This window comes from Coenobita brevimanus, chromosome 70, assembly GCF_032717465.1.
Source record: "Coenobita brevimanus isolate Jiangsu-jjx chromosome 70, ASM3271746v2, whole genome shotgun sequence".
In the NCBI taxonomy this organism is placed as follows: domain Eukaryota; kingdom Metazoa; phylum Arthropoda; class Malacostraca; order Decapoda; family Coenobitidae; genus Coenobita; species Coenobita brevimanus.
Genome location: NC_137023.1, coordinates 53,483,494 through 53,509,455, shown reverse-complemented (window position 1 = coordinate 53,509,455; position 25,962 = coordinate 53,483,494). Strand labels below are relative to the sequence as shown.

Below are 25,962 nucleotides of genomic sequence, written 5' to 3'. Positions count from 1 at the left end.
TGATTATTTTCCCCATAAGGTTCTCCCATCTTTCCATCATTCTCCTCTCCATTCTTCTCTCTATCATTCTTCTTCATCCCACCATGACTCATGCCATCATTCATTCTTCCCTATCTTTTACTATCTTTTCCATACTTCTTCATGTGTCTACCATTCTTCTATGCCCCTCCATCATTCATCTTTACCTCTTCATTCTGGTTTGCTCTCCGACCATTCTTCTTCATCTCTCCACACCATTTTCTCCCTTTCCTCCATGGTTCTTCGCCTCTTCACCCACTCCCTACATCTTACTCTACCTCTCTCCATCATTTGCAGATCCCCTCGTCACTCACCTCCTACACCCTTCTCTATTCTTCTCCACCACTTCCCCATCTTCTACACTCCCCTAAATCTTTCCATCACCTCTGTACCCTTTATATTCCTTGTAATCTTTCTTCACCTCCTACATACTCCCTACCTCTCGCACGACCTCCTGATTCTGATGTTCCACCTCTCTCCGCCTCATCTCTATCTTCTATATTGAACATGCTTCCCTCTATCACCTTTCTCCATCAACTCTTCTCCTCTCCACCACTAATCATTTACACTCTACTTGTTCACCTCACCGCGACTTATCCACTACATCGCACCACTAAAAGAACTCTTCCATTCCACTCTCCACCTTTCTCCATCACTTCTCCACTTCCTTTCATCCCTCCTCCACCTTCCATACCCCTCCCTACCTTTCTCCCCCCACCTCTCCACCAATAACTACTTCCATGTCCACAGATGACGACTACGACTTGGCGCCTAACTCCCTGTGGCAGCCCCAGACCCGGTACTACCAGCGCCCCCCAGCCTCACTGCAGAGTCTACAGCACATGCTTGAGGGCCAGGTGAGTCAGGCACAGGCATGGAGGAGGAGAGGGGAGGCTCAGGAAGGGAGGACGAGAGGCTGACAAGATGGCAGGGAGGTAGGCAGGTATGAGAGTGGAGGAAGGGAGATAAAGAGAAAGAAGCACGCAGGAAGCAAGGGGACCAAAGAACAACGGCAGGTGAGACAGGCACAGTAAAAGGGAAGAGGTATGATGACAAGTATAAAAGAAAGTAGGCAAGGCAAAGGAGAGACAGAAAGAGGAGAAGCAAGACGAGGAAGTTGGAAGGGCGGCAGGGTGAGGAGTGGCAGGTGAGGCAGCCACAGGCAAAGAGGGGAGGCAGGATGGCAAACATAATAGAAGGATGGCAAGAAGGAAGGAGTGGGGGGGGGGGAGAGGGAAAAGTCGGATGGCCGGGAGGGAAACAGGAGGGAAGGGAGGCAGAAAGGAAGAGAATCAGAGAAAAGGGAAGGGTGGCATAAAGGCAGAGCAAAGGAGAGACAAGATGAAAGTAAGGAAGGCATAGAGAAGAATGGGGGAAGGGGTAGGAAGGAAGGGAACATAGGATAAAGAGAAAGAAGCAGGATGGCACTTATAGTAGATGGGAAGCAGGAAGAAGGAGAGGTTGAGTGGTAGGTAGGGCGGTAGGATCGAGAAGGTCACAGTGGCAGGGGAAAGAAGGCAAGCAAAGACAGGGTGTAAGGAAGAAGGCAGGGAAAAGAAGGGACAGGGACAAAGAGACTAGATGACAGGGAAAGGAGAAGGGAAGCAGGAAGGAAGAGTGGAATAAAAAGGATGAGACAAACTGGGGAGAAGGAAGGCAGGAAGAAGGAAAGGCAGGCCTGTAGGGAAAGGACAAGAAAGGCAAAGGGGCAGTGAAGGAGGAATGGAGAGGAAGAATCAGGCTGAAGGAAGGGAGACAAAACGAGGAGGTAGGATGGCAGAGAGGGAGGAAGGGAAGAGGAGAACAAGAATGGCAGGGAATGGCAGGAAAAGAAGAATGGATTAAGAAAGCAAGACAGGCAGGGAGGAAGTGAGGTAGGAAAGAAGATGGGAAGGGGAGGGGGACTAGAAAGAAAGGAGGGAGAAAGCATGGCAGAAATGGGAAGGCTGGATGGAAGTGAAACAAGATGGAAAAGAGGGAGGAAGGCAGAAATGTAATAGGGAGGTAGGGAAATTAGTAGTTAAGCAGGGAATTTGTTAATGAGGCAGGAAAAGAAGGAGAAAGGGAGAAGAGGGGACAGTGAGGCAGGGGACGGGGTAGGGAGGCAGGAGAAGCGGTAGCGAGGCAGAGGAAGGAGTAGAGAGGCAAGGGAATTGGCTGGGGGACGAAAAGCGGCAGAGAGGCAGGGGAAGGAGTAGAGAGGGGGCAGGAGAAGGGGCAGGGAGGCAGCAGAATGGGTAGAGAGGCAGGAGGAGGGGTAGGGAGGCAGGAGAAGGGGCAGGGAGGCAAGAGAAGTGGTAGGTAGGCAAGAGAATGGGTAGGGGGGCAGGAGTAGGGGTAGGAGGAAGGAGAAGGGGTAGAGAGGCAGGGGAATTGGAAGGGTGGCAGGGAAAGCCACAGGCAGGAGGAGTAGGCGTCAGGAGAGGTGGAACGAGGGCAGGGGAAGTGTCAGGGAGGCAGGTGAAGCGGTAGGGAGGTATGGGAAGGAGTAAAGTGCAGGAGAAAGGGCAAGAAGGTAGGGCAAGCTGCAGAGAGACACGGAAAAGAGTAAGGAGTCTTTAGAAGGGGCAGGAAGGCAGGGGAATTGACAGGGAGATAAGGGAAGTGGCAGGGAGTTAAGGGATGCGGCAGGGAGGCAGGGGAAAGAGTAGGGAGGCAGGAGAAGGGGCAGAAAGACAGGGTCATTGGCAGGGAGGCAGGAGATTGGGAGGGAGGAAAGGGAATTGGTAGGGGATTAGGGGAAGGTATCAGGAGGCAAGGGAGGGTAGGATGGCAGGAAAATGGGCACGGGGGCAGGGAAAGGGATAGATACAGTAGGTAGAGGAAAGGGAAAAAAGGCTGGGGAAAAGGGCAGGAAGGCAGGGAAAAGAGCAGGGAGGCAGGAAAAGTAATGAGGCAGGGGAAGGGAAAGGCATGGCAGGGACAGGAGGGCATTGAAAGGGACAAGGAGATAGGGAAAACTATAGCCAGGCAGAGAGAGAGAGAGAGAGAGAGAGAGAGAGACAGACAGACAGACAGACAGAGAGAAATTAGCACAGTATAGAGAAAACACTGTTACATGAAATCGTTATTAGGAAGAAACTCAAACTGGGTGCGGAGCAGATGGGGCAGGTGTAAATTAGCTACAAACAAAGGGTGGCCTTTTTTTTTTTTTTTTAGTTTACGACTCACCTGCATTGGCTTTGCCTTATTTTGTGCTGTGGTTGCTGAAGTAAATATCAGCAATTTACATTACTTCATTCATGCCTGTATGATCTCATTTTCATATTTGTAGACTCTGTTTATTCTATTTTTACCCAGAAAGAGGATGATGATGATGATGATGATGAAACCATCCATCATCTTTCCAAGAAATTTTTAAATCGTACCATACGTCGTAAGTCGTACCATATGTCGTATACCACTGGAGGCAAAACTTTGCTTGAAATTTCGTCTCCTCTTCTCTGTTTCCTCAACTAGATCATATTTCTTAAGTAAGAGAGACTCTGTATGTTTCTTTGCTCATAGATGATTCTCACTGCTGTACGAGTAATGTGCCAGTGAGGAAAGAAATTGACGTAGAGGCATACTGGACTAACTTCTGTCTCCGACCGTACAGGCGTACGCCAGAACCCTGGTAGCATCGCGAATGGGACTCACCTGATCATTTTGGCCATCCTAACAAATAAGTCTCCGAGGAACCAGTGGGGGCGAGTACTCTTGTGCCCGTCAGTCTAGGCTTCCTCATTTGTGCCCATCCAGTTGTGTCAGACATTTGTATCGGTCAGACATGGCATTGAGTACATTCCATATATTTACTTTTGCAACTTAGACAGTGGGTCTATTGTTGAATCTTGATATTCCTTGTTAAAAAAAAACTTTGATAATGAGCTAATTCACACCACTCACTTTTTTCAGCCCTTCACCTACTTTTTGTTCAGTAAGTTTTTCAGTAACCGTTGAGGCAATTGATCAAAATTTTACAAATGGCATCAGAATCACAGAATTAATGTGATGGAAACATTGCATTTCGCTGTTATTTTTTTTCCCTCGATGATTAGCCTATCGACAGGGAAAAATTTTGGGCAAATACTGTGTAGGTATAACTTGATAATATCGAGCTGAATGAATCTAGTGAGCCTGAAGATCTCAAAGAACGTGAATAACATGTATTGGCATAATCTCAAAGACAGTTACACCGATTAGCTGATTTTGGCACACACCTTCGCAGACATTATCGGAATCGATCTATACTGACGTGAATCGATCTGAGTGATACTTGAGTTACTCTTAAGGTCCTGAAATACCCTTGATATGAATGACATAAATCTGGACTCATCTCTGAACATGGGTAAAAAGAAACAGAGTGAATGAAATGAATCTCTGCAACCCTGAATGAATTGAAAGTTCCCTTTATGCACTTGGGCGGCTCTGAACTGACATAACAGCGTGGACCTATGTTAGAACCTGACTCAACTCAACTTGGCCTGAGTTGGTCTATAATCTGTTCGTTTTATGTAGCCATAAAATTGCCATTTCTCCATCCTGAAAGCTTAAGCTGTAGCAAGAGGCTAATATCAGACCATGGTACTAGCCACGAGAAAGTACGATGAGAAGAATGTAGAGCCGTAACATCGTCTTATTCTGCCAATTAGCTAAGGAAAATAGAATCCAAAAGAACAAAAATCTTTGCTGAATTCAACCGAATGAATGGTATTTGGATGTAACTAGAAGTAAATGGCCTAGTCCACTTCACTCCGATGCCGTATTTCATGTTCCATTGCTGACACCAGTGGACGGGTTTATTCAGCATTGGAGAGACTTCGAACAGGAGTTACCTACAGCCGTCATTGACCCGTCCATTACTAGAGGTGTGTTTAGTGCTGCATACAATCGTCTGGTCATACCTAGAACGTGGGGAATAAAGAGTAGACGGACTGAAGGCGACTTGATTGGTTGAAAATGCATGTGGAGGATAAAACAAATCTAAGTGACACTAATGAACCTAAATGGACTCGACTGGACCTAAGGGACACTGATGAACCTAACTGGACCTGACTGGACCTAAGGGGCACTGATGAACCTAACTAATCCTCTTTAGTACGGCGGGGTATTTTCTGTTTTATTCTTCTTACCCCAGCATGGTTCTCTTCAGCTCAGGAGAGACCCTTCAAACTAGAGGGATTAGATATTCACTCGATTAATCCCTCCCATGCAAAGGCGTTCCTTCTAATCCGGATAAAAGTCTTCTGGTATTAAGAATGTGATGAATATGACGTTTCTGCATAAAGAGGGTAAATTCCTGAGGTGACCTAAATGAAGGCGAATTAACGTAAATAAAGGTGAAATTACCTAGACAAAAGTGAAATGACCTAAATGATGTGAACCGACCTAAATGAAAATGAAATGACCTCATGAAGTAACTGAGCTAAATGAAGATGAATTGACCTAATAAAGTGAACTGACTTAAATGAAAGTGAAATGACCTAAATGAAGTGAACTGACCTAAATGAAAGTGAAATGACCTTAATGAAGATGAACTAATCTGACTGTGCCGAATCGGATGAGAAGGAGCTGAATGGATTTGAACAGAGGTGAAAATGGACTCAAGTATTTGCCGAGTGGAAGGCCTTGAACTGATCTGATCTAAGTAGGCTGAAGGATCATTCTTGTCTTGATGGAGTTGAATGGATGTAACAATACTCAGAGTGACTTAAGCAGACCAGCAGTGACCTGTCTGGGCCTAAATGAATTTTGTTGTGGCCTGATGTTCATTACTGGATTTATATGTTGTTAATTAGGTCACGCAGGAAAATATTGGACCAGTCTGATTATCGTTCCGACGACTTTGCCAGCTGATGGCTTTGCTTGTTGGCTATACCTACACTGCAGCACTAATGTCGTTAAGATTTTTATGAACAGAACAGCTCTAGTGTGTCTATTTCAGGTGACATAGACGATTTTGTTCAGATGAAACCGACTAATAGGAGGCTGAAAGTATTCACATCGTCTCAATTAACACCCACATGGTCGGGAGAGCACTTCCATACGGGTTCAGCTAACAGTAGGCAGTTTAATTCAGTCCTAGGAGCTTGAGAATATTCGCCTGAGAGTGAGTCATAGGAGCCTGAGAATATTTCTATCCTCACCATTAACCATTCATGATCGGAACAAATCTAGTATATATTCTATTCGCCTTAGAGTGAGTCATAGGAGCCTAGCAGTATTTATATAGTCACCATTAACCCTTTCATGGCCGGAACAATTCCAGTATTCTATTCCACTTAACAGCAGACAATTTAATTCAGCAGAGAGTGAGTCGTCGGTGCCAGAGGGAGTTAACGAATAGCTTTACACTAGGATGATATCTGTGGCTTCTGAGTGTTTTTCTATATTTACCTTTCTGTTTTTACCCCCGCCCTTACCCCTGGAAGAAAGAAAAAGGAAAAAATACAAAAATAGAGAAAAACTGCCTACGTCTCTGCATGTAAGGATAATATGTAATTAAGGGAAGTGGAGCAAAGATAAGTCAAATGCAACAGGCAAGAAAATAGCAGCCAGGTGCAGGAAGTAGGCCGTGAGGTGTGAGAAATTAGAACAAGGAACTGCAGTGAGCGTGGTGTTGGACGGGACTGTTTGATTTCCATGCTTAATTATTTGCAGGGGTAAATGCTGGTTTTTGCACTGTTATTTCCTCTAATACTATAATCGTGGAGGGGAGCCCAAGATGCACCTGCATTCCTTCTTGACACTTATGAATCCACGCCTTGTTAACATCCCGGATCTGTTTCTTAAGTTAATGTTAAGGAGGCCAGACTATGAGGGAGTAAGTTCACATGCCTGTTTGTAAAGGGGGGAGGGGGAAGAGGTCCTGCTTGAGATGAATGACTAGGATGCAGTCCAGGATACCGTGACTCTTGGAATTCCTCCAGTCAGATTAACACCCAAGGCTGTATCCATGTTGATTAAGGAGGCTTTTTAGCGGGTCTGCCTTAGTGATTCTCTTGCATACTACACCTTTACCTTGTCTTTCATACTACTTATGTTTTTAGATAACAACATAGATTACATACCCAATCATAGTACATAAACGTACCAGATACAGAGATAACCTAGTAAGGGAGAGGTGCTAGAATGACTCCTAAATTCTCTCTTCTTCCACAGATGATGCCGGGGCACTCCCCCTTCCACGACCAGACCAACCTAGAGGAGCAGGTGACCTGGGACGAAGCGGCTACAGGTAAGTCATTCGGAGGCCAGGACGCAAATCACCACGAATATGTCGCTGATCTCTTTCCAAACCTCGACTCCACAAGCCAACCTGACATTCCTGTTCAGCTGCCGCTCTGGGATCACAAGAGCTACGACGACGACTACGTCAGCGATAATAATCTCTTTCCCAACCTCGACTCCCCAAGTCAACCCGATATTCAGGTTCAGTTACCCCTCGGGGATCACAAAAACTACGACAGTTCTGGAGTAGTGGATCGCAAGAATGAAGAGGAGCCTTTTCGCTATCTCCTGAACCAACCGAGTGTGGACGACGACTTGAGCAGCAACAGACACTTCCCCGATGAATTCCCAGGCCAGCCTACCCAGTTTGTGGAAGACAATGATGACGGACGCGAGACACTACCCGTCGGCGGCATCTTGGCACCTGGTCAGTATCCTCCGTTGCTGCCAGAGCAAGAACCGTTGCTGAAAAACTTGTTCAATGAGGGGCAGCTGCCAGCCAGCCTCGGGAAAGAGGACATCTTCAGCAGCGTCGACAACCATCCAGACTACCCTGACCAGTCCAGAGTCTCGGATATTCTCAGCGGACAGCAGTCTTTCCCGGGTTTTCCTCGCCACTCCATCATCAGCCAGAACCCCCAGGACGGGCACTTCCAGGATTTCCCTCCACAGCAAGAAAACATTGTTGATGAAAGTAGAGAGCCTGAGTGGTTTTCCTCGTCTCCGTTCAACGTACCCCCTTCGAAGGACCTGATCACATCCTACACCAACCCGGAACTGACGCAGGAGGGCAAAGGAGGTATTAGAACTATCAGATCATCACTCTCAGATCCAGGTGTTGTACCCTTATTGTCTTGTTGTTGCAACGGCGAGGGCGAGACTGCATCCTGTTGGGGTTGATGGTGGCGGTGGTGGGTAAGGTTGCATTGTTGACTGCTCAGGTGTCATATTTGTCGCATGAACTAGATATTTACTGTGCCTTTGAATGGTCTTAGTCATTATTCTCTCGTCAAGGTAACATGAAGTAGTCGTAGATTTCCCCTGATGAGGATTTCCACCATCACTACGCCTTCAAAGCCACCATAACGGCATGCTATCCCACTTACAGGAGGGAAGGCAGAGGGGGTGGGGGGAAGCCGTGGGGTTGCTGCAGAAATCTATTTTACGTAGTCTTTTTAAAACGTTGACATTTATCTAGACATAAACACAGCTATCAAACGCTTGAAATATGCAGACGCCTATTACAAGGAGGCAAAAAAATAAGAACCTGTAGAGCGTCAGATTCAAGACCACTGATTAAGGAGAGCTATATACGGCAGGTTGCTGGCGTGACGGACAGTATCGCTCTCCTGAGCTTGAATTATGCTGATTATGCAAACTTGCCAAATTATCTATTATCTTGGACCTTTAAGAGTACAGCACTGAAAAAGCTGACATAAATTCGGGGGCCGGACCCCAAATCTAATCACAGTGCGTGCGCGTGCCCTCGTGCGGAAGGTAAACAGGGCAACACTCTACCTCTGCCGAAACTGTACTCACCACCTTATACACCAAAACACTCAAAGATCGAAAAATATGCAAACAATACCTATTACAGTACATATTCTTTTTTTTTAGGGGAGCAATCAGTCAATAATTCTCATACTTTAAAAGCCAACACGCTGGACTCTCCTACCCAAGCTACTCTCACCATCCAGAAACACAAACTTCTTCAGCAAAGAAAGCACACGAATAACAGTTATGAGAGCACAGACTTTGAACACACCGTTGATTGTCCTCCTGCATTTAGAGTAAATAGGCCAAAACACTGCCCCTGCCCAACTTGTGCTCAGCACACTCACACACACACACACACACACACACACTTACTCTAACACCGAAAAGTATACGAACAACAGCTACCTTAGTGTGCATTTCAAGTCACAGTGTTGATAGTCTTCTTGCTTCTAAATATTCCAAGAACATCGTATTTTTCTGGACACTCTGTTGGTGGTCTCCAGCATTTAAGGGAAATGAAACAGAGCACGACTCTCCTCTTGCTCAAACTGCACTCATTATAAAGTACACTTGCTGTCTCTAACATCTAATATATATATATATATATATATATATATATATATATATATATATATTTTGTACCAATTTTTCATCGCCTCCAACTCTATTGTACCGTACGCTCTCACCAAGAAGTATCCGGATGTTGTAAGAACCATATATTATTAGATATACGACCAAAGAGTCTGGATACAGCTTTCCACTTGTGTATCTGTGTCAGTAATAATTAAAGCATCATGTACAAATGCAGTGGTTTCAAAATGGGTCATTCCACAAACAGGCATATCAGCCATTCCCAGATAACAAGCTATACTCTATTCATTTTGTCCATCATGGCCAGGTGTTCGTGTAGTTTTAGTTGGGGTGTACATAGTCAGTAGTTTCTTGAATATAAATATTTTTCCCAGGTGCCCAGTTCAAACGATCTGCATTAACCCGTTCAGTTTTCAGTTTGTTATTTGTCTAGTTACTATTTTATTCCACTTGAGAGACCACGCTGAGTGTGAAAGAGATGAATAAGAATCGTATCTAACCCTTCCAGTGCGAAAAATCTCCCATGAGAATTAAAAGTCGTCTGAGCGTAACAAGAAAAGTATCAAAACCACGTCCTCGAGTAGATGAAATTAAGGTAAGCAGATCACGTCTCCTCCACCTTTCCTAAACCATAGCACGCTTAGTCTAACTTACTGAAGATTCGTAGTGTAGTCAGACTGAAGGGCTGATATAAGATCTAATTAAGGAGACTATCCCCACCCCTTAACTAAAGCTCATCGAATGTCATACAACCACGACTTTAGTATTGGAGCTGTTGGAGTTGCCCAGTTCCCTTAAATGAAGGTAAACAGATTATAGTCAACATCATAAACACAGACTCTGGCATCGACGCAATACAGAACCCGTGCCTGTCCACCCCGCAGCCCTTTAGTTCATCCTTCTTGCTACGAGTACAGACAGTTTTATTCATCGATGGGAAACCGTCTTGAGGTGTAAATGTTATGTTCATCAAAGCTGTATCTAACACCTCTAGTTCGAAAAGTCTACCTGAAGTTTAATTTAAAAAGTGAGGATATAGCAAGAACAGTATTAATACGATGTGCTCTGGTAGATGGCATTAATTTCTCTCTAAGCATACTAAATTTTATTAGAAAAGAACAGTTGTTATAATACTGCTCAGTTCTCGTTAATGGCGACCTGCGACACTGTTTACGTTTCATCTGGCACTATTATCGTCTTACGCTTGTCAGGTCGGTGAGAGAGAGAGAGAGAGAGAGAGAGAGAGAGAGAGAGAGAGTAGAAGGGTAAATCCGTATGAACTGTATAAGAACATACATATGGTCGTGGTTAGATGGATTACCATAGGGATGATTTAAAGAATGGATGAAGAGATATGGTAGATGGACTGAAATGATGGCTGGATGGATACACAAGTTAGTAGATGGATGTGTGGATAGATGATTGGAATGGTAAATGAATGGATGGACGGAAGGAGAAGTGGATATGGTGGGTGCATGGATGGGTGGATGCAAAGCCGAAATGAATGGACTTTGGAGACTCACTAGAATATCTTCCTGGCATTTTAAACTTATTTCCTTATTATGCAGTTTATGCAGTGTCATCATCATCATCATCATCATCATCCTTATCATCATCATATCAGTCCTAAATTCTAGCTCAGAGATGGGCTGAGACATGATCCAGGAACAAGGAAATGAAAATATATCACTAATTAAACGTAATGTTATGTAAGAAATGTATATTAATTCCTTCAAGACTATTTTTTTATTAGTTTCGTTCTTCCTACTTTGAGACGATTCTATTCAGCTTAGAGAAGATCCCTCATGGTGAAGGAATTTGACAATCTCCATAAACCTCTTCACCTCTTCAGTATCACGACATCTTTTATCATTCAAGCTTGCTACCTCCAGACGGTTTTTTCAACACACAAAGTTTCCTCGCACTGACGAGGTTCGAAGTATTAACCTCCAATGCATCATGATGACTCTATTCATGCCATCCCATTTTTTTTTTTTTTCTTATTCAGTCAGGAAAGACCTTTGGTAGTGAAAGGTTTAAAGTGCACGAAGCGTAGTAATTCACTTGGAAGGAAGTGCCAAGTCAAAATCCAGCCCCCCTGCATCATCCCCTCTTCTTCGACGTCCTCTCTCTCTCTCTCTCTCTCTCTCTCTCCCCACATGCCTTCCCAGCTGTACCCCACCCTCCCACCTTACGTAATACGGTTCTTCTCTTGGTCACCTCCTCCCGGGATCTGCATCATCTGTTCTGCCTCGATGTGATCATCATCATCATCATCATCATCATCATCATCATCATCATCATCATCATCATCATCATCACCGTGTTTCCCACTTACATATGAGGTGGAAAGAGTCTAGAAAAAGAACAAACATAGACTAATCAACAGAGTGCTCGATCGCGGAACCTTTTTACCAGCATCTTTATCTACTTTCTGACGAAGAAAACTCTTCTGATTGTCCTTTATTCTACCAGTAAAGTGACCGCGTGACGAGCGAGAGAGCGTTTTTACATACGCCTATCATCATAATTTCATCTTGGTGTAAACTTTCATTTCTGGTGAAACAGTTGAACAGTAAGAGAAGAATCTTTGAGCTAAAATGTTTACTTTCTCATGTTCTCTCTCTCTCTCTCTCTCTCTCTCTCTCTCTCTCTCTCTCGCTCGCTCGCGCGCGCGCGCGTTTCTCTCTGGATATGCACATAGCGAGGCACCGTAGCAATTATCACACATCCAATGTTCAGTTCTCTGCTCCCGACTTGCAGTGTCAACGAACTGCGTCGGTAAACGTTGGCTATTGATCGAATGATAAATCCCTGAAATGAGGAAAATACCCTTGCTGGTTTCACCCCCTAAACATAGAAAAAAAACCTTCATGTAAGATTATGAGCGTAATATCCGATATATCATTGTTCGAATTCATGCAAGAAAATGTAGTGTTACAACACGAAATCTTTTTAAATTCGATTACATAGTGCAGCATGTCAATTGAAGCCCTCGGTACATTCCACTGGAAAGCTGGAATTCCAAGGGGTTTCTTTGGTCTCGAGTAAATATATAGCTAAAAACAAAATTAATTAAATGTGTCTGCTACTTGCTGAAAGAATTTCTTCTCTGTCTCACATAGTAGCAAAGTTATTTGCCTCTGAAAACCATCGCGGTCGGGCCGTGTCGTGTCGGACCGGGTCGGATCGTGTCGGGCCGCTCATTTCTCAGCTGAACATAAACATTCCTTCGCTGCGCTTGCTCGCTTCGCTTGCTGCGCTCACTCGCTCGTAATCACACACACACACACACACACACACACACACACACACATTGATGTAAATGGAGGTTGGAGGTATAACAGACGCCGGAATTATTCTATCATTATATATATAGCTCTATGATGTATGGGTTGAATGAAGGGTTACAGCAAGAAGTGAAGGCAGAGTCACGGGCTGTAATGGAACCGTCACTGAAAACAACTAAATTATACGACATGCATGTACCACGTTATATCAGATGCCCCTGTAATTTTCTGTCGTATTCAGATTGCAGGAGTTCACTGATCGTAATACTAATACTGTTACTTGTCTTCCCTCTGCAAGCTTCAAATTTCTACCAGCAGCCAAAATAAAAGCCTCAAGTACAGCTATTGTCTGAGAAAATGTTAAAGCAATGTCATCCTCATCCCGGGTCTTCGTCTGATATCCTAGTCATGCAGTGCTCTGTCAATGCACTGACCTCCGGACCCGAATTCTCGTCAGCTTTGGAGGCTTTGTAGCACCTCATCCTTAGCTGTTTATTTGTATATTACGCGTTGATATCCCCTTTCCCGTAATTTATACCTTTAAAACAGCGAAACAGATTGTAAGTTAGTATACAGGAATATGTGACCTAAAGAAAAAAAATTTGCAAGGGAGAGATATTGGAGAGCCTTTTTTGCCGTCGAAAATACAGGCCTTGGTCCCAATTAATGGTATAATTGGTCTTGTTGTAATCACAAGGTCTATAAAGTTACAAACTAACTGCTTATGTTCACTAAAAGATGTGCACCTCCGTTTCATTAATTATAATGGACTGGAATTAGTTATGACTTTTTGTACGATGATTTGCGTTTTCGATAATGTTCGAGAAATTAAAGGGGTTTTCAGTGTAACAAAAAAGTGAGGAATTATAATTGGTGTTGATGACTAAAAACGGCACAATAATTGAGTATACGATCAGCTTCTGTCCAGTTAACGTATGATTATCTATGAGTCTTTTTCAGGCTAGATTATCAGAATTTTTAAAAGAGCATCCACAATTCCGCTCACAGCATCCTTGTGAGTAAAAGATATATTATTAAACCCTTCAGTCCGATGGCGTATTTTTCAATTCTGTTCGTGATATCCCCAAACTTTTTTTTTTCTTTTTTTTAGTTCGGGAGAGCCCCCTACTTGAGAAAGTTTTTAAGAAGGCAATATCAGATCCTGCCACATTGAAGAGTCTGTCCTAAGCTGAAGAAAGTCGTCTGGAGATAGCAAGAACTAATAGGAATGAGGGATTAAAACAGACGATTACAAAGAGGGATAAGCATTATACCGGTACGTCATTTGTAAACACGGGACAGAAAGATAATACTGACTTCTGCCTCACTGATAACTGCGTTTTGTCACGTGGAATGCAGTCAAACAATGTTCACTCCTCCCAGGTATTTGAAAACTGACCATCACAGATTTAGATACTGTGTACACCTTCAAGCCTTCAGTTTTAATAATACTACCGTACCGAGATTGAGATCCTTAAGCAATTCAAAGGGTTAGAATAGCTTGTAATTAGCCTATCTGAGTGTTTTAGCAAATTCTCTCTCTCTCTCTCTCTCTCTCTCTCTCTCTCTCTGCATATATATACATACAGATAGATAGACAGATAGACAGATTGACAGAAAAATAGATAGATAGATAGAGATATACAGACAGTAAATAGATAGACAGATAGACAGACAAATAGACAGATAGAGATACACACACACACACACACACACACACACACACACACACACACACACACACACACACAAACTATCACCACTAGTTACCTTGCCAATCCCTTCCTCCAGTCACTTCTCATACTGACTTCTTTTTCAATTCGCCCTCATTAACCAGCCTCATACCGACACACACCTTCCTCTGCCCAGCCCAAACCAACCCTCAAATCCAAGAAGACACACTGACTCTGCCAAGTCCAAATACTTTAAGTGCCTTTCCCTACATTCAAAAGTTTTATTCACAACATTCCTATGGGGTTGTAAGAAAGGGATGTAACAAAGGAACGTAATAAAGGTAGTAACGTACAGTGGTAGTATAGGAATGTAATTCTTGGTCGTAATTCATGTTCTTGGTATAGGGTCGTATAGGGTCTTAATATCAGGTCATATGGGGTCTTAATATATGGTCGTAATATAGGCTTGCAATATAGGGTCATGATATAGAGCTGCAATATAGTGTCGTTACATAGGCCAGAAATATAGGCGTAATATAGGTTCGTATAGGGTGGTAATATATGACTGTGATATAGGACAGTATTATAGGGTCGTATAAAGTCGTAATTGAGGGTCGTATTATAGGGCCGTAATATAGGATCGTAGAGGGTCATAACAGGTCTTGATATAGAGCGGCAATACAGAATCGTGTAGGTTCATAATACTGGGTCGTAATAAAGGGTCTTATAGAGTCGTAATATAAAATCTTATTATAGGGCCAAAATATCACATTGTAATAAAGGGCTTAATATACAGGAGCGCAAAAAAGGCTTGTCATACAGGGTCATAGTAAAGGGCTCTAATGTAGGGTAGTAGTACAGGTTTGTAATATAGGGTCGCAATAAAGGGACGTATTATAGGTCCGTCATATTGGATCTTAATACAGGGTCGAAATATAAGGTATAATCACGTCGGAGTACGACGTTCCTCAGGTCCCCATCCTAATATTTTCAGTACTGAATTGTAGTGTTCTCTTACGTGCCATGAAAGCAATTTATAACGATATTCAAAAACTTGAACAACATGCAAGAGAATGTTAAGGTACGGGTTGTAAATTATAACGCCAAGAAGGTGTTAGAATCTAAGTTAATCAGCTTACACTGCACAATGGCTGTCCTGCTTATATAATTCATTCTAATATCAAGCTCACTTTAACTCTCTTCTAGCACATCACACCCACTATCTCACTCCGTAATAATAGACAGTTTCAGAAGCAACAGAAGTCACTACAGCGCTCTTACTCTAACTTAATAAATGTCTCTAACCCCTTTTCTGTTTGGGTTATGGCCAAGTGTAGTCAGACTGGAGAGCTGATTTGACTATTAACCCAGGAGAATATTCTTACTCGTAATTAAGGCTAATCCAGTACTGTGCAACCACAACTAAGAATTCCAGTTACGAGAGTGGCCCATTTCCCTCTTCTGAAAGCAAGGAGTAGGCTACATCACCTACAGCATGAAAATAAGTTTTTCTCTTTGATATCTCCTAAACTGGTCTCTTGTAGCTATATTTAATTTTAAGCAGAAATGTAGTTCCGTCCTTCACGTAATACTCAATGCCTTCATGAAAATGAAAGAAATGTAAAGAGACTGAATACAACCTCATAAACTCAGGGAAAAAATGTATCTCAATGAACATCAATACTCTTCACTTCCTTATTGTCAGACGCCCAATATAATATTTCACATAAAACAGCTGGAACAAAATTATGCGCCACAACGTCTCTTTCTTAGAACTCATTGACACTTCATCTCACAGCCTCCCTCATCTTGTTTCCACTCTGACAGTCCATCATGTTCTCTGTCTTATATTTCGCATTCTCCCTCTTAATACTTCTGTTTTTTACCAGAGCTCACCACTAAGGGTAAATTATTCCTGGTGGGATACTTAGGACTTCTCTGGAGTAACAGAGGGAAAAATCTGTTTCATCATCATCATCATTATCATAATACCAACCCAATTTACCATGTTTATACGGGATGAGAAAATCGATACCTAAGCTCTTCATTAGTTTTGCGAACAGAATCAACAGAATTAGGAAGACCCAGTAATAATCTTCCCTTTCCTGTTTCGTGGTAGGAGCGAGGCAGCTTTGTTTGCAAAACAAGTACTGGGAGGTGAGATTGCCACGCCCCTATTCCAAGAAAAACAAGCGGGGTATTCAGTCCTCCACTCCAGTCTTTATCAGCCACCTTTTATGATGAACAGAAAGTATGAGGGTAAATTCTGCTTCAACGTCCAAAGGAACAGTACAACATTCATACGTGCATTGCAGGATATATCTACTACTATTAATTAGCAGAATTCTTCTTATTTTGTAATCCAAGAATTAAGGGTAATATACTCAAACCTTAAATCACTTAGGTGATCGTAACTCTCCTGGTTTTAACGATAATATCTGAAGCACCTGACAAAAGTTGGACTTATCACTGACGACTGCTTTTCGCGATGTGGATTTCAGTATTATTGTTTCGAATCACTTTCGGAAGTTTATAAATGTCTGTAGAATATTAGGGGCTTGTTTTCTCCTTTCCTTATTCTTGATTGCAGAATACAATCATAATTCACAGTTCATGTGTTATAAGAAATTAACCATCAGCTAGGGAAACATTAGTTCTTTTTTTGCGTATTGGGCTCGGACAGGTTAAGGAAATATGACAGTGGACAGAAAAATGGTTGGGAACCCCTTGCACACACCTGTGTACGGCCTATGAGGCCAAGTTGTTTACACGCTGCAGGCTGATCAGGATACAAGACGGTGTATATTACATGAACATATTAAAACTATATGTAAAAAAGATCTTGTAAACGCCGCCCTAACCTGCTGCCACTCCAGTGTTGGGTAATTCATTGGTCTAGTCTCGGAACGCTTCTATTATTATCGACGGGAGGGGCACCACCTGTACGCACTCCAGCCAGCACATGCATACTTAGACGTACACACAACAGGGGCACATGTATACATCAGTTTGCTGAGGGCAAAGTTGTACACACACACACACACACACACACACACACACACACACACACACACACACACCAGGAATGTGTATGTAGGACGTAGCGATACACCTGGCCACAAGGGAGCCCAGCTCTTGACGCTGTTTCAGACACTAACTTAACATCAACTCCCTGTCGTAACTGAGAGATGTATGTGTAGCAAGGAAAGGAGAACACAGAGTCCTCACCTGTCTATCGTTATTTTGTCGATTAATGAATAAATAATAATCAGTCAATAAATAAATACATAAACAAATAAATATTGGTAACGAGAAGAGTATTTATCGAGAGGTTATTTAGGATCAGGAGAGTAGTCTGCAGAATCTTTCATTGTTTATTATTCTTTCGACCCCCCCAAATAAAATAAAAAGAAATCTTAATTACACGAAATTACTTTAAGTTATCCTAGAATGAAGTGTTCAGAAATTTCCCATCTTTCTTATTATTCCAACAACAACAAAAAAATTAAGTTGCGCGAGGAAAATTATAGCAAGTTATTCTAGAACGAAGAAAACCAAGAAAATTCCCATCTTTCTTATTTTTCAAGCCAGAACAAATCTTAGACACGAAAGGAAAAATTATCGTACTGTGTGGATCTTAGTTCAGTCTGTCATACCCAGCCATCCCTTCCTTACACCCCAGTCAGAGAAATATGGATACCGTTCCCTGCGATTACCTATTTTTACTAGCTTATTTTGTCTATTTCTAAGCAGTTTTATCCAGTTCACGAGAGACTTTCTAAGGGGAAAGGTTGAAATTAGCCTTGATCCCCTTCACCATTTGGGATCCTCTATGATGTGCATAAAATCACTTGATGGTTGCGGAGTAAGATGAAAACGTCGTCTTAGTATGGGGATTAACAGTGACCCACCTTAAATTGAACACGTACAAAACTATTACGTAACACTCCGAAAGTTTATTGGACTCCGAAGATCACATTACTGTGTCTGGATGTCACTGCTGGCTGCTTAGTTACCTCCTCCAACGAAGGTGGAAGGAAGTTGTGTATTCACCCGCTCCAGTCTTTTTGCCTGTTTATGTATACCTTAAAGAGCTGTAATTGGAGTAATGAAGTCTGGTGGATAAGTGGGCTGTGGATCAGGGAAGAGTTTATTAGATTTTGAGGTAGATCTGGATCCGAATGCAAGAGTAAATCTTAAATTGTATTGACATCGGCTGAGGTATGTTCTCTCTGACACTGTGTAATAGGGAAGACAAACATCGTAGAATTAATAAACTAAGACCATAAAAGAATTCATCTCGTAGAAAAGAATTACTGCATTAATTCATAAATTTCATTTTCGTCAGCGGAGGTATGCGCTCTGTCTCTGTTTATTATAATGAAAGTTTTTTTTTTTTTTTTTTTTTTTTATGTCCGTGACTGATCCAGTTTTATATCTGTTGCTGAGACATTAAGGATTGTATGCCACTCATTATAATACTCAGTAACTATTCTGTCTACATACTCATCTCTTTATCTCAGTTTTCATACGCTAGCCACTGTTTCCTATGCTGTAAAATGTAGGTGGTGAAGAATAACCGAATATGCTGCAACAGTGTACACGTTAGCATAGTGGACCTCAGTGATGCATTACTGTTTGATATATATATATATATATATATATATATATATATATATATATATATATATATATATATATATATATGCAGTAAACCTTTGTCGTGATTGACCTAAATGAGTAATTGTAAGCTGATATTTAGGAGCAGAACGTTGCCGAGAGTAAGAAAAAATTATGACAGCCAACGAAGTCATAGCAATATATACGGAATTAGCAAAATGTGAGTTGGCATAAAACCACAGGGGTGAACATGAATGATCACCGAGCTTTATGGTTTACCACTAACTTCTTGGGTTATGCGGTAAAATACTTAATACAGGGTATGACAAGGCCGCCACCTCAACCAGTGCTGAGCGTTGTTTTAAAAAGATAACGTTACAAAATGGATTACGCCCACTTTCTCCATGAGTGTCATAAAAGGTAGTGGATAGGAATTACAGCGAGGATTACCAGCACATCTGGTTCATGGTAGAATGGGGATGTTACAACCTCATGACGTTTGACGCAAGCAGCCATCTGTCTCCTGCTCTATAGGAGAAATGTTGCGGAGCCTTCCTCCTTTCTTGATATATGTCCTGAAAGTCTCAAAAGAGATCTGCGCAAAATCTTCCGACTTGAAGAGAATAATAATTGACGACATCAAATTCTTAGAGAGAGAGAGAGAGAGAGAGAGAGAGAACAACCAGGGAAAAGGGGTTGTGAATCGGGAAGGCATTTCTCCTGCTTAAAATAAACAGTATATTTACTCATTAAAGTTTTTGGTAAATATAATAAGAGTTATCATTGTGCGACACTACTGTGGCTTACACTTCTTACAGTACAGAATTATCAAGGTCCCGGTCAGCAGTTCCTTACTCCTTCTCGAATGTGTGCTAAAAAGAGAGATAATGCTAAACTACTCAGGAGGAATCAAACGCGGTAAGATCCAATATCATTATATCGGAACCGCGGAAATGCAAAAGAAATTTGAGGTCGGTACTCTCGCGATGGTAAGTTAGGTTCAATTAGGTTATGTCAGCTATAGTAGTGTGAACATGGGTTGGGCTGCATTTGGTTGCGATGGGCAGGGTTGGGTTAGGTTAAAGCAGGCAATGTTAGTTTCGCTGGTAGAAAAATCAGGTTCGCTCAGTCTCCTGGATTTACCCATCTATCATACCCTTACGACTTCTTGACCTAAGGTCTGTTCACAGTGCAGGAATTGGACATATTCTGGCGCACTTTGTCTGATCGTATAGGTCAAGATAAAAACTGAAGAATACTCTGTTTCACTGGACAACGTTCTGGGCAAGCCGTATCTCACCATCAAATAGGACACGGTTAAGGCGACTGACTGAATGTCCATAATGTGGGCCTAATGAACGGGATATTCTTCCAGTGTTCTGACAACCTACACGATCAGACAGTTGGTGTCAGAATACATTATATGCGAGTCTGAGATCAGTGTCTACAGGCTCAAACCCATATTTGTATCTAGTTCAGTTATGTCCACTAACTTCGGAGTCACTGATCTCAGTTTTGGATAAGGTGAGACGATTGTGACGTGACTGCACTGTCTCTGAGAAAGCATTTTTGGAAATATCAAGTTTCCCTGATAACAAGATTACTAATAGTTCAAGGGAATATGTTTTATTTCTCTCTTAGTGGTGTTGACTCTTTGGCCGATCAGACTCTTGAATAGGGTTTAATTATCCCTTGTTCTTGTTCAACCAAAAGGACAGCCGGGGACCTGAAAAATAACAGATCCGATTATTGAGTTTCTTTTTCTCGGGTGAGAGTGAAACATAGCCAGAAAGATAATCGTCTCTTGTGAGCAAGCTCATTTACTCATCAGGCATTAATCTAAGGCTTCTTTCCCCTTCTCTTAACGTTCTTTGTTTTGGCTGATCAAAGTGTAATATAGGAAAGGACTATGTTGAATTACAAACTTTAACTGACGCTGGCCAAGAATTCATACACTATACGGTATCATCATCCTGCAGTCGGACTACAGGTTGTCGACTAGCACCCGCAACAGTGAACCATGGGATCGTATTCGAACTGACATTGGAAATTTCATAGCATTTCTTCCTTACCGATTTACACTGCACATGACGCCACAGAATCCTCATCCATGTTACTGATGAAATCTATGTCGAGATTGAAGCGACTTACAAGATAATCTTATGATGTAATATGAAAAACAAATAGCTAAGATGTTACGAGGCTTCCTGTGTCACCTGGAATACAGCCGTTAGCCAGAAGGAAGTAGTACATGAACACAACAGTAATAACTCTAACAATACTGTATTAGTATCAATATTTCCATTTGAGGAATTCAAGATTTTTTGCAGTCGCACGAGACGTAATGTCGAAAAGTAGATTGAGGCAATGTTAATCAGTTTCTTCCCCATTTGCCTTTGTTCATTAGCAAGGATAATTGGTTACCTTAATGTAAAACGACTATTGCGGATCGTGTTCTAGAAGGCAGGCACAACAAAAACTATTTGTCTGCCTTGATTACCCTCATGCGGTTGATTGACATAAACCTAAATCTTCTTTTCCTAATACAACTTCTTTTGCAATATCCAATACGGGAGTTATAAATAACGCTAGGCACTAGAATAAAAAAAATAATTTATGTCTGACTCAAGGCTATGTTCTGGGTGGCACACCGTAGCATCAGTTCCTTGGCGATTTCTGTAGTATATTACACTTTGCTATCGTCTCGTTTGGTATTTATGTCTTTATAACATCCCCATACCAGAATCTACAACGTGCAAGAGATACTGAGGTGTAACGTGCAGAATACATTGCCACTGAAGACATGTTATGACATCTCCAAAGCCCACTTACAATACGACCCTCTGTCCTTGACTACACTCTTTACTCTAACTCGGCCTACAATAGCGGTCTTTCCATCTTGAATCCTGAGTTCTAACAATAGATTAACACTTAAACATGATGCTAGTCATGAAGAAGTGCGTTGGAAAGAATTTAGAACCGTATCATTATTCTTTTCTGCCACTCAGCTTCATGAAAATCTCAGCCAGGTTAACGTAAAATGCGGATAGTGCCACCCACTGTTTTCACCTGCTCCCTGGCAGTGAGTAGCAACACTGATGTGAACCAGTGAAAACGCTACGTGCCCCCGGTTTGCAAGTTTACTATCTTGAGGTTTTAATTTAACTCTGTACCGTTACTAAGTGGCGTTGTTCACTCTACGGATTAGTTACCCTCCAGGACTCGTCAAAAGATAAACCAATAAAATGGCTTGAACATATACAAGTATAATACAGCTGGCCACCCATATCAGCTTTGCACAAGTTGACCGAGAGCATCAAGGAAAATGCAAAATACAGTATGTATTTACAGTTCATTTAGTACTATGGATATTGCACCATCTCATCTCATAAAAATGCTGTAGCCTCACCCATAGGATGGGAACTCAGTCTGTGTGTGTGTCTTAACTTTGTCACTCACTCGCTCACTCTGTCACTCACACTGGCCGTGCCTTTCTGTACAAGGTAACCCAATCCTCATGAGGCGTGTGTTGAGGGATGGGGATATTGATGGTGTGTCTGAAGTGCGTCTGGGGTGTATCTGAGTTGTATGGGATATGGATCTAATCGACCGCGTACCTGAGTCTTGCCAGAATAGCTGTAAATATGATACAGAGGAGCAGGACAGAGCATAGGGCAGTTAACTGCACTGGGACGTCCTGTGGGCCAGAAAGATGTCACTGACATACTTAATCAATACAGTAAATAATAAGTGCTTCCCATTAGAATACTTAAAGTGCCGATATCAAAGTGTCCTTTCCCTTGTATCAAACTGAAGCTGGGCAGTGCACTCAGACAAACGTTTAGTAGATTATTTTCGTTATTAGTAAAAGATAATTCCATATAGGTCAGGATTCTTATCACATCACTGGGAAATCAAGTATTGTGCCTGAGTTGTGGTCACGAACTTACAATGTATTCAGAACACACACATGTCACAATAACTTTGTAGGTTCTTGTAGTGGAGTTTTGTTGTTTAGTTATATATATATTTGACTTGTGGACAAGCGGTTGTTATACTTGAGTACTTCTGTAAGTAGATAATCTTCGTCCCCATTTGTCATGCAATGATAGGAGAGGTAAAGAATAGTATGGGACTATTTTTATTTGTCTTGGAAATATTAACAAAGTCTCTCACACACGAGTGAAGTATAAAGTAGAGTCCCATTAGCTACCTCCCTGTCTCGCTCTCTCTCTCTCTCTCTTCCATGTTGCTAAGCCCTTCTCCCTACTACCTGACGGTTCTATGGCCTGTCTCCTTCTGAGCTCTGCTTCCTAAATTCTGGTGTAGCAGGGGTCGGTTCTATGGCCTGTCTCCTTCTGAGCTCTGCTTCCTAAATTCTGGTGTAGCAGGGGTCGTGTCACGTGTGTTACACTGTGGTTGGAAAGTTCTAGAAACCTGTGTGTGAGTATGTGTGTATGGTCACTAGGCTTTGTTCGTATGCTATCTCGCTGACACACTACCTGTATCATCTCCTGCCTTGCTACTTCATGTGTATTGTCAACATTTCCTCAGTTGACTTGCAAAATCATTTCCCTTTCCCAGGCTTGCCTGGAGCTCTGTCTATCTGTCTATTTATGTATCTATCTATTATGATTTGTAATTATAATATGGAGTCCTAACATTGCTTGGCCACGCCGCTGAAGGTCCTCCGACAGCAATCATCATTGACATATGCTGATCTATTAGTACATAATATTGATTATAATATTGTATACATATAACATTCATAGTAAGTTGCAATGATCTAGAAATTTTACATTTTAGACAAGTCGTATACATATTTGAATAAATGCAATGGTTGTTGTATGATATTTTGTAAGATGTGTATGTATAACAGACATACGTATATAATTGTGCAATGGTAATACTGCTAGGTTATTACATTACATATTGAGTTATCCCTTTAGTAATGTCTAATATTTCACCTAACTTGTAAGATGATTCTGGTAATACAGAATTGTGGTATAATTGTATGACTTATAATATTGTAGTAACATTGTGGTAATACATAATTGTAACATTGTGAATTGTTACATAATATTGTGGTAATGCATAATTGTGTTGGCCTTATAATTGTAGTTACATTTTGTTAATGCAACTGTTACATAATTGTGTTGGCCTTATAATTGTAGTTACATTTTGTTAATGCAATTGTCACATAATTGTGTTGACCTTATAATTGCAGTTAAAGTTACATAAAAGTTACATCTTGTTAATGCAACTGTTACATAATTGTTACATATTGTTTGTCATTACATAATTGTAGGAAGTGTAATATAATGCAATCGTTTGTCGTTACATAATTGTTACATATCGTTTGTAGTTACATAATTGTAATAACTGCAGTCCTGACATTGAATCCGGTCATGCTGCGGTCGATGATGTGCCATGCCACTAGTTTGTGGAGACAATTTGCTTTTTGTTTCATTTATAGAAGGAGTTTATGTGATGATGTGCCAAGCCACTTGCTTGTGGAGACAACAATTTGCTTTTTGTTTGTAGTTTATGTGGTAATTTGGCATTTGTAGTAACACTTAGACTTATTTTCATTTGTTTGTTATGAGATCTTACTCTATTTCTTTTTTTTTCTTTTTTTCTTTTTTTGTATGTATTGATTTTCTATAGTTTGTTTTTCTTCGTTTGTCTATGTTTTTTCTGTGTTGTTCATGGTTGCATAATTGCTGGTTAATTCCCTTGGGACCTTTTTTTAAGGTTTAGTCTATATTGCACAGATATTACTGAAAATGATATTACATAGCCCCATATTTTATTTCATATAAAAAATATATATACACTATATACAGTATTAACTATATACACTGACTTGTTCTTCACTTGTACCTAACGTGAGCAATATATGTGTCAGCACTGTGTGGAAATCATTGTCTTCACGATTGTGTTGAAGATGTTCATTCTTGCTAACGTCATTTGTGTTGGCCTTTTTTTTTTTTTTTCTGGTTTTCCTTGTAATTTAATTTATCTGTTTCCACAAGGTAGCTTTAATTAATAAATGTTTAATACAGTTCTTTTAATCGCTCACTGAGTAACTGTGATGGTATATTTTATTTATTACTTTGTAGATGTAATAACGTATAGCTGTATGTATGCAACACGTATTTTATGTAGGTATAAATGGTAACACTCGTTGGTAGTAAATAAATGCTGTAATAAATGAATGAATATATACAGTGTAGAATATTTATTGTTGGTGCAAGTATTTAATGATTGAATTATGTAGATAATTGAAGTAGGTATATGTATTTAAGTTGTAACTATACAGCACGTTTTATATGTTTGTGCAGAAGTTTTTTGTCTATCACTGTGTATTGTATAAATGAAGTAACTATGTAACTCACTAATTTGTTACCATGGTGGAAATGATGTGAGTGGTGTTGCACGTGGTGGTAACGTTGTTCTTCACGGGTTGATTGACGTGTTGTGGGGTGTCAGACACACGGCTTGGCGTCGTCTCAGCACACGTATGGTGATGTCGACTTCCAACACCGGTAGCTGTGGTGAGTAAATGAGTAGCGATGAGTAACTTGAGTGAAGATGAGTAAGATGAGTTGTGAATATGGGCTTGGTATTTGCTTCGTTGTCTTGACCTCTTCACTCCTGCGTCAGCAGTGGAGGTTGGGTGGAGGTAGGAGAGAAAGGAGGGTGAGGTCAGATGGTTGTGAGTTGTGAGTCGTGTCTCACTCTTCGTTTGTTTGTTTTGTTTTTCTTTCTTGATGCATTCGCGGTCCTTTTTTCTTGTGATTTACTCGTTGTGGGATGAAGACTGTCACTACTTGTAGGTGCGTGAAGAAGATTATACAGACGGCTCGTGGAGTTGTTACTTGTAGTTGATTGTAGATGCTTGTAGTTCGTTGGTTCGTCGTAGAAATTGCAAGATTGTCTGTATCAGTATTTTGTTAAACTACTGGCAAGACGTCGTGTGATCACTGCTAAATCAACGTGATGATCGTGGAGACAGAGGGGGGGTTGGAGAGAATACTGTCAGGAGTTGGTTGTGAGTT

The 25,962-nt window shown here is 41.4% G+C and overlaps 1 protein-coding gene across 1 annotated transcript in view; it reads left to right on the top strand.

The window, feature by feature from the left end:
- Positions 1-25,962, top strand: part of LOC145406449 (uncharacterized) — a 137,817-nt gene that overhangs the window by 106,134 nt on the left and 5,721 nt on the right. The window contains exons 4-5 of the mRNA XM_080277605.1: positions 769-875; positions 7,162-8,065. Coding sequence (XP_080133731.1) covers positions 769-875; positions 7,162-8,065 — 1,011 coding nt within the window. The remainder of the gene's footprint in view (positions 1-768; positions 876-7,161; positions 8,066-25,962) is intronic.